This window comes from Scyliorhinus torazame, chromosome 10 (assembly GCF_047496885.1).
Source record: "Scyliorhinus torazame isolate Kashiwa2021f chromosome 10, sScyTor2.1, whole genome shotgun sequence".
Lineage (NCBI taxonomy): Eukaryota > Metazoa > Chordata > Chondrichthyes > Carcharhiniformes > Scyliorhinidae > Scyliorhinus > Scyliorhinus torazame.
Window position 1 is genome coordinate 170,479,840 of NC_092716.1, and position 10,065 is coordinate 170,489,904.

The 10,065-nt window shown below is 46.3% G+C and overlaps 1 protein-coding gene across 4 annotated transcripts in view; it reads right to left on the reverse strand.

Moving 5' to 3' along the window:
- Positions 1 to 7,926, reverse strand: part of LOC140431032 (protein phosphatase 1 regulatory subunit 12A-like) — a 349,337-nt gene extending 341,411 nt beyond the window's left edge. For 3 of the 4 annotated variants that reach the window (XM_072518929.1, XM_072518928.1, XM_072518930.1), the window contains exon 1: positions 7,487 to 7,926. In XM_072518929.1, the coding sequence (XP_072375030.1) occupies positions 7,487 to 7,753 (267 nt within the window). In that variant the 5' untranslated portion in view covers positions 7,754 to 7,926. The remainder of the gene's footprint in view (positions 1 to 7,486) is intronic. The other variant, XM_072518931.1, reaches the window with a different exon arrangement.
- Between the last annotated feature and the right edge of the window lie 2,139 nt (positions 7,927 to 10,065).

Consider the following 10,065-nt stretch of genomic DNA (forward strand, 5'->3'; position numbering starts at 1 on the left):
GACACCGCAATAACCCCTTGACCCAACACACTGAATCCATATTAATACCATGACCCAGCACATTGACTCCGTAATAACCTTGTGACCCATCGCGCTATAACTCGGTGAACCCACTATAATCCCATGTTTTATCTTGCTCTTCCCAACAATAACTCTCAACTAAAAGCAAAATACTGCAAATGCTGGAAATGTGAAATATAAACAGCAAATGCTGGATACATTCAGCAGGTCTGGCTGGCAACATCTGTGGAGAGAGAAACAGAGTTAACATTTCGGGTCTAAATGGCCCCAAACTTTAACTCTGCAGAAGGGCTATTTAGATCCACAATGTTAACTCTGTTTCACTCCCCACAGGTATTGCCAGGCCTGGTGAGTTTATCCAGCATTTTCTGTTTTAATAGCTCTCAACTCTCTGTCTCCATATAGTAAACCATACAAGTGGTATACTTTCTCCAAGGAAACAGGAAGAGGAGATGGAAAGGGGAATTGATTATCATCACAGCTCCAAATCCAGCTGCAGGAACATGACCATAGGCACACTGCGATTTACAGAGCTTCCCAGATTCAGATCAATTTGAGAAACGAGCTATACATTTTTGCCTTGTTCTTTGCATTTGGGATACTTTTATAACATGCTGTACTCCTGACTCAGGGTCAATGTGCAACTATCCACATTATTTATGATACAAGTACAAACAAGAGTAGATACAAGCATACTGCCCTCTGAACCAACATACTGCCCTCTGAACCAGCATAAAGTACACCACTCAACATGTCACAATATACCCGAAATTGGGTTGGGTGGGATTGGAATGTTAAGATTCTTCATTAAAATATATCTAGTATGGCAGGATGGTGGCGCAGTGGCTAGCACTATTGCCTCATGGCACCGAGGTCCCAGGTTTGATCCCGGCTCTTGGTCACTGTCGATGTGGAGTTTGCACATTCTTCCCGTGTTTGCGTGGGTTTCGCCCCCACAACCCAAATGTGCAGGGTAGATGGATTGGCCACGCTAAATCGTCCCTTAGTTGGAAAAAAGAATTGGGTACTCTAAATTTAGAAAATATATATATCTACTACAAAAGTAAGAAATTAATAGAAACATAAAAAATAGGAGGCCATTCGGCCCCGCTCTGCCATTCATTATGATCATGGCTGATCAACCAACTCAATTGCCTAATCCCGCTTTCCCCCCATATCTTTGATCCCCTAAGTGTTATATCTAACTGCTACTTGAAAACATACAATGTTTTGGCCTTAACTACTTCTTTTGGTGACGAATTCCACAGGCTGACCACTCTCTGGGTGAAGCAATTTCTCCTCATCTCGGTCCTAAATGGTCTACCCCTTATCCTCCTTTAAAGGAAAATCTGGTTAGGCCTCAGCTGGAATACGGCGACTAATTCTGGGCACCACACTTTATGTGAAAAGACTGGAAAAGGTGGGCTTGTCCTCCTTACAGAAGAAAAGGTTGAAGGGAGATTAATAGATGATCAAAAGGATGAGGGGTTTTGTTGGAGCAACTAAGATAAAACTGGGAGAAGAGTCAACAGACACCGATTTCTGGTAATTGGCATAAAATCCAGAGGCAGAAAAAGGTTACATTTTTGAGTTGCTGAGATCTGGAAAGTACCACCAGAAAGGTCTTTAGAAGCAGATTCAATAATAACTTTCAAAAAGGAATTGGATAAATATTTTAAGGAGACTAGATCACCAGGAAAGAGCAGGGGGGCGGGGGGGGGAAATAAATAGCTCATTCAAAAGACATGAGCTGCATTTGTGTTGTATCATTCTATGATTGTTCAACCCACTTCGCAGTGTAGGTGGCTAAGGGACACTATAGTCAGGGAGATAGATACCGAACTCTGCAGCCACGACGAAGAATTCAGAATGTTACGTTGCCTACCCAGTACCAGATTTAAGGACATTGTCTCACAGCTGGAGAAGAACTTAGGAGTGGGAGGGGGAGGATCCTGCTATTATGGTCCATCTAAGAACTGACAACATTGGTAGAACTACAAATAAGGTTCTGAGAGAATTTGAGGAGTGCCAGCTGAAATTCAAACCCCGGTAATATTACGCAGGATTGTTGCCTAAACCATATGCAAATTGTTATTGGGATAAACAGATTAGAAGGTTAAGTGTGGGAAGCAGGGATTTCAATTCTGGCATCAGCACTGGGAAAAGAGGAAAATGTTCCATTGGACAGCGACCCTTTAAACTGGGGCAGCACGGTGGCACAGTGGTTAGCACTGATGCCTCACAACACCAGGGAACCGGGTTCGATTCCGACCTCGGGTGACTGTGTGGAACATAGAAAATACAGCACAGAACAGGCCCTTCGGCCCACGGAGTTTGCACATTCTCTCTGTGTCTGCGTGGGTTTCCTCCAAGTGCTCCGGTTTTCTCCCACAGTCCAAAGATATGCAGGTTAGGTGGATTGGCCATGTTAAATTGTCCCCAAGTATCCAAATGTTAGGTGGGGTTAAACGGATAGGTCAGGGATTGGGTCTGTGTAGGTGGTCTTTCAAATGGTCAGTGCAGACGCGATGGGCCGAATGGCCTCCTTCTGCACTGTGCGAATTCTATGATTCTATGATTCTAGGACCCATGTCCTGGCAAATTGAATAATTAAGGCAGTAGTTAGGGCTTTAAACAAATGAAGGTGCTGGGGTGGAAGAGTTAGGAAATGGTGAATTTAAAAGCAGCAAGACAAATGTCAAGGTTGCAGAGCATGGCAGCTATTTGAGTAAAGAAAGCGCAGTGGGTCAGGAAAGTCAGAGCACTTAAAATAATCGACCATTAGAGACTAAAGTGACATCATGAAAAAAAGTTAGAGGTACTATATTCAAAACCACAAATAATTCACAATGACAAAATAAAGAAGTCATAGCATAGATGCAGATTGATTTGATCTTTTAGCCATGACAGAGACGTGGGCTGGATTTCAAGGGTTGCTATGGCCCCCAACTGTGCCCCTCCCAGCCCCAACACCTCCCCGGTTTAAGTCAGTGGAAAGGAAGCCTACCCAAGAGTATGATGGTTGCCCCACTGTCATGTAACTCAAGTGGCCACTAATAGGCTGGAGACAGGATTTGTGCCCTTTGGCAAGCTGTAACTGTGGGGTACGGCAAGAATCAATGCTTGGGTCTCAGCTATCTACATCCTACATCTGTGACTTAGTGGGAGGGGCGAGTGCAATGTATCCAGGTTTGCTGACAATAAAGTGTTAGGTGGGAAAGTAAACTATGAGAAGCACACAAAGAGGCTGCAAAGGGGTATAGACAAGTTTAGTGCCAAAAGCATAGCAGATGGAATACGTGAAGAAATGTGCAGTTATCTACTTTGGGAAGATAAATGAAAAAAGCAAAACATTTTGAAAATGATGATTGATTGGGAAATGTTGGCATTCAAAAGATCCTGGGTGTTCTTGAACACGAATGATAGAAAGTTAAACGTGCAAGTGCAGCAACAAATCAGAAAAGTTAAGCAATGTTAGCGTTTATTACAAAATAAATGGAGAGATAAGAATAAAGGAATCTTACTACATTTATAAAGGGCATTGGTGGGACCACATCTGCAGTACTGACTACAGTTTTGGTTTCATTACCAAAGGAAGGATATATTTTCTTGGAAGGAGGGCAAAGACGGTTCAGGGATTGGAGGTTGTTCTATGAGGAGAGATTGAAAAGGCTTGGGCCTACAATCCCTAAAATTTGGAAGAAATCTAAATATAGAAAATTAAGGGGCTTGACAGTGTAGATGCAAAGAAAATGTTTCTTCCGATTGGGGAGTCTAGAGCATGGCGTCACAGTCTCAGAATAAGGGGTTGGTCATTTTCGACTGAGGTGATGAACATATATTCACTCAGGAGGCTGTGAATTATCTCCCCAAAAGACTGGAGATTATCAGTTTTTGAGTATATCCAAAACATAGAAAGATAGATTTTTGGATATGAAAGGAATTAAGCAATATGGGGGCTGTGAAAGAAGGTGGTGTTGAGATAGAAGATCAGCCATGGTTTTATTGAATGACAGAACAGGTTTGAAAGGTCAAATGGCCCACTACTGGCTCCTATTTCTTATCACATATTATTAGTGACTGGACTTTAAAAGTACTTAATTGGTTGTAAAGTGATTTCAGTCCTGTGATCATTATAGGCATGATATTGATGTGAGTTATTATATTCCTTTTACTGCATAAAATAACAAAGACTAACATTTCGAGTTTGCAATCTTTTTGTGAGCACTCCTAAAGTAATGGCAGAGTTTAAGATCTAGTGGCTTACTCAAGCTACAATATAAATTAGAAAAAGGAATCGGGAATCGCAACCCCCAACCTCTGTCCCGTAATATTCAAAGCCATCCAATCCCCGAAAATGTACTGGCAATGACACCCATGAATTGCAACACACACACACACACACACACACACATACATTCCTCCCCCAACATTGGTTCCTTCCCCCAAATTTACCTGTTCTACCAGACTCCGAAGGCCGCAGCCCCTTCCCCCACCTCACTCCCGTTCACTGGCCGGCTTAAATCAGCCAATGAGGAGGCCCCCATCCGGGTCTCCTTCCCCCCCTACCCGGTCCCAGGGAAACAAAGAAATCCCCTTTAATACACAACCCCAGCACACACACCCAAGCCCCAAAAAACTATCAATGCAAATGAAAGTCCCAACTCTTCCCTAGTCCAAATATACAGCGACGACTCATTTAGTACATACACCAACACGCAGTGAAAAAATAAAGTTACATGAGGCTACTTCAGTATAAGTCCCATTTCTCAATTCTGCCACAGTCTTTCTGCCTTCACAAACCCCTCCGCTGTTTCCGCCGTCCCAAAATAAAAGTCCTTGGATTTGTAGGTAACCCTCAACTTAGCTGGATACACTATGCCGCACTGCACCATACTGTTGTACAGTGCCTTCTCCACCTGGCCAAAGGTCGCCCACCTCCTCGCCAACTCCACCGTAAAGTCCTGGTATATGCGTATACCAGCTCCAGGGTACTGCACCACCCGCTTCAGCTTTGCCCAGCACAGAACCTTCTCCTTCACAGTGTACCTACGGAAACAAACAGTCACTTCTTGCCGGCTCACTCGCCTTTGGTGTAGGCCTCCACAACCTATGAGCCTGATACAGTTCGTATCGAGAGGGATCGTTCCCCCTGCCCAAATAGCTCCGCCAACGTTGTGGCAAAATACTCCGTCGGCCTCGGGCCTTCCACCCCTTCGGGCAGACCCACGATCCACAGACTCTGCTGCCTGGATCAGTTTTCCAGGTCTTCCATTTTGGCTCGCAGACCCTCCACAGCTCCTTCCCCATCGAGGTGAGTTTATCACTGTGCTGCGATAATGCCTCTTCCACTTCCTTCAGTGTCTCACCCTGCTCCCGCACCTCCGCCGCTGCACTTGATACCACCGCCCTCACCGGGGCAATCGCCTCCTCCACCAGCACTTTCAATACCGCCCCCACTTCCTTCTTCATCACTTCCATATGCTTTGCGCTTCAAGTTCCACGGCCATCACCTTGGTCATTCCTTCTGCCGTGAGCAATGTGGCCTCCCCCGGCACCCAGTCTCCACTTTTCCTACAGTTCACGCGCTGACTTTTCCACTCACTGGTGGACTTTCATTAGCCCCCTTTTTCATGGCCATTTTTTTCCAAAAACTTGGACATTTCTCCTCACCGTGTCCTCCTACAACTTTTTCAGCCTCCGTTGCCCCTGGGACATTAAAACCCCGGGACAGTAAAACCCTGAAAATTCTATTCCCGAGCGGGAGCCCTCCAACGTGCGGCTGCCTCCCGCCCGCCGTCACCAGAAGCCGGAAACAGAGAGAAAGTACAAGGAAATGGGTTGTTTGGCCATTTTGGGATCTTACCCTCCACATCAGTAGCTGCCAGAATCTCATGTGCCCATAACTCTTTATTCTGCTTTCCTTCAACCTATCTGCATTCCACAGTCTCACAAACCTTTATGTAAACATTGTGCCCGCTTACTCTCCCCTCAGTTGCTTAGGAAATCCACCTCTGTACCCAAGGGTGGCACGGTGGTTAGCAGTGCTGCCTCACAGAGCCAGGGACTGGGTTCGATTACAGCCTTCGGTGACTGTGTGGTGTTTGCACTTTCTCTCCATGCCTGCTTGGGTTTCCTCCGGGTGCTCCGGTTTCCTTCCACAGTCCAAAGATGTGATTAGGTGGATAGCCCCTTAAAGTCCAGGGATAGAACATAGAACATAGAACATTACAGCGCAGTACATGCAGGTTAGGTGGGGTTATGGTGTTATGGGAATAGGGCGGCAGAATGGGGTAGAGTGCGCTTTCAGAAGATCGGTGCAGTCTCGATGAGCCAAATGGCCTCCTTCTACACTGTCGGGATTCTACGATTAATTTGTCTCACGACATCATTGTATGAAAACATCAATATCAAATCAACTTTAATTGTCTCTGTTTTAACAAAAACACTCCTATTTTTCCAAGCATTCCTTTACATTTAAGATATATTTATTTGCAGAGGACTGCTGGAACAGAAAACACTTTGCTATGGAGTGACTGAAAACATTGCATCCTTTGAAGAATAACTATAAATATTTGAAGTAAATGATGATATGCAGCAGAAAGTGGAGGAAGGGGGTTAGCTTTTAGGTTGCAAGGAGTTGACGAATACATGATGGGCTGACTGGACTCCTGTGCTGTCAGTTTCCACAGAGATGCTGATCTCGACCAAAGATTAACGTCAATAATTCAGAGCAGCCGCCAGCTGTAGGGCACAGGCAGGAGTCAGACCAAAGGTTCTTACCCTGAACCCTATCCTGTCATTCCAAATCACCTGCTGGCTACCTTTATTTGCCTTGAGCTCTCGTCAATTCAAAATGACCCGGGGGAGATTTTAGGGAGTTCAGCAAAAAGGACAGAGAGAGGGAGGTAAGGAGGTAGGAAGGCGACAGCAGCATTGCCCCACTCCTCCAATGTCACAATCACTGCAAGGCTCCGGGTGTGGATCGGACTCTTTAAAAGGACATTTTCCATGAACCAGACTCGGCTCCAAATCATTGTGTGATTCCGGCCCGGGGGGCTCCTCAGGTGGAGGAAACATACACACAGAGTGCAGGAGCAGAGCAACTCGACTCAGGACCTAGAGCCTTGAGCTGGGACCCTCTGCTCCATTAAGACCCAGCAGTGGTTTTTTTTTTTAAAAGCCCACTGGAAAAAGTTGTCGCCGGCCCTTTTCCCCTTCTGAGATGGCCTCAATAACTCTTCAGCCATTGATTGGTCCTTTGCCTATTTGATGTAAAGGTAGTGAATGGGTTTGCCCCTGACTGACTGGAAGCTGCACCATCTCCTGCTGCAGAGGCGCCTCAGCCCCGGAGCTGCCCCCCACCCACCCCCAGGGTGAGAGTTGACAAGTTTGGCGGGGGGAGTGGGTTGACTCTCTGCCCCCCCCCGGGAGGGCTGGGGAGTGGGTTCAGTGAGGTGCTAACCTGGTGCAGGGCGGTCAGACCGTCCACATTGGTGTAGTTGATGTCACCTCCTCTCAGCAGTAGCTTCTCCACCTCGTCCCGGTCCCCGCTCGAACAGGCAGCCAGGAAGACGGCTCCCTCGGCGAACTTGACTCGCAGCTGCTTGGTGCGGGGCCGCTCCGACTCGCGGTCGGTCTCCGAGCCCAGCCAGCGCTTCAGCTGCTCCTTCCTCTTGTGCTTCGCGTTGTCACTGCGGGCCTGATCCCTCTCCCGATCCTCAGCCGCCATCTTCCACTGTACTCAGCCGGGAGTGCCCGAAATCCCAGCTCCAGCCTCCGCCACACAGCCCTGCGCCATCTACACACCCTCTGTATACATTACAGCCACTGGAGCCAAACCTACAGCATCCCCACACCCACTATATACATCGCAGCCTACCTACCCGGCGCCATCTAGTCACATCTCTTCTACACTGCAGCCACTCTCTCCCCCCTCCGTCACCTCCCCCTCAAACCTTCCCTCTACACAGGCATCAGGTAAATACATACCCAACCTCACAAGATCCACATTTTGTATGAATTATAGTCAATTCATCGATACCGCCAAAATCTGTCCCACTGGGTGTGACAGAATATTTCATCCTAAATAAACCAGAAAACGTAGGTAATGTGGACAAGTTGAGAAAAGAGGCCAAAGGCAGGTCAGGGGTCTTCATTTATCATTCTGAAGTGCTTTGAGAGGTTGGTCATGAGACACATAAATACTCCATATTTCCAGAGTGCCTAGATCCACTGCAATTCGCATACCGCCACAACTGGTCCATAGCAGACACCATCTCCCTGGCCCGACACTCATCCCTGGAGCATCTCGTCAACAAGGACGCCTACATCAGACTCTAATTCATTGACTACAGCTCTGCCTTTAACACCACAATCCCAGCCAAGCACATATCAAAATTCCAACACCTAGGACTTGGCTTCTCACTCTGCAACTGGATCCTCAACTTCTTGACCCACAGACCACAATCAGCAAGGATAAACAACACTACCTCCTCCACAATAGTCCTCAATACTGGGGCCCCGTAAAGCTGCGTAATTAACCCCCTATACACCTCCCCATACACACACAACTGTGGCACAATTTGGCTTCAACGCCATCTACAAGTTTGCTGATGACACGACCGTAGTGGGTTGGATCTCGAGCAATGATGAGTCAGAGTACAGGAAGGAGATAGAGAACCTCGTGGCATGGTGTAACAACAACAATCGCTCCCTCAACATCAGCAAAACTAAGGAGCTGGTAATTGACTTCAGGAATCAAAGTATTGTACACACCCCTGTCTGCATCAATGGTGCCGAGGTGGAGACGGTTGACAGCTTCAAATTCCTAGGTGTGCACATCACCCAACAATCTGTCCTGGTCCACCCACGCTACGACCAAGAAAGCACAACAGCGCCTATACTTCCTCAGGAAACTAAGGAAATTCAGCATTTCCGCATTGACTCTCACCAATTTGTACAGATGCATCATAATAAACATCCTATCTCGCTGCATCACAGCCTGCTATGGCAACTGCTCGGTCCAAGACTGTAAGAAACTACAGAGTGTCATGAACGTAGCCAAGTCCATCATGCAAAGCCGCCTCCCGCTGGGAAAGCGGGCAGCATAAACAAAGACCCCTACCACCCGGGTTATTCTCTCCTCAAACCGGGCAGAAGATACAAATGTCTGAGAACATGCACGAGCAGGTTCAAAAACAGCTTCTTCCCTGCTGTTACCAGACTCCTGACTCTTATGGACTGAAATGATCTCTTCACACATCTTCTACTCGGTAGTACTACACTCCGTATGCTTCACCAGATGCCTCTGCCTATGTATTTACATTGCGTATTTATGTATGTCCTATGTTTTTTCATGAATGGAGCAATCTGTCTGCACTGTACGCAGAACAATACTTTTCACTGTACCTCGGTACTCGTGAAAATATACCTAATCCAACCCAAGTCCTATTTTCTGAGGATGAAGAGAAACGGGCAGACGAAAATTATATCTAGGTTGATTTTTTTTTTCGGAGACCTCGAAGGCCTGTTATGCTTGTAAATGATTTCCTGGTCCGAGTAAAGGGAAACAAGCATTTGTCCACAGGTCCTCTAACTGGAGAAATGCTGGATGAGATTTTGCTGATCACAGCTCATATTAAAGCTCTGTGTACGTTTGTTCAAAGATGTCAATTATCTGGAAAAATTGATTCTACGTTAACGGCTCAGTTTGAAAAGGAGTGTTCTAATGGAGCAAAGTGCTGAGATGTGTTGAAAACTGCTGTCTTCTTTGGGACTACCTCTAAAGGGACATGATGAGTGTGATATGTTTAAAAGAGAAGCTTGCAGACCACGGAAGGTAAAAAACAAACCAGAGCTTTATTAGAAAGGTGTTTTCACACAGGCTGCGAGAACAGACTGACTGGTAGCCCGTCCAAACTGCCCATGAATTCATCAGTACATCAGGTGATCAAACTCTTAAAGATAACTTGTTCCAACTGGGAACAAACATGTGTACACAACACTTTCTTCCCCCATAAACTGAATGTTCTTTCTAATGAA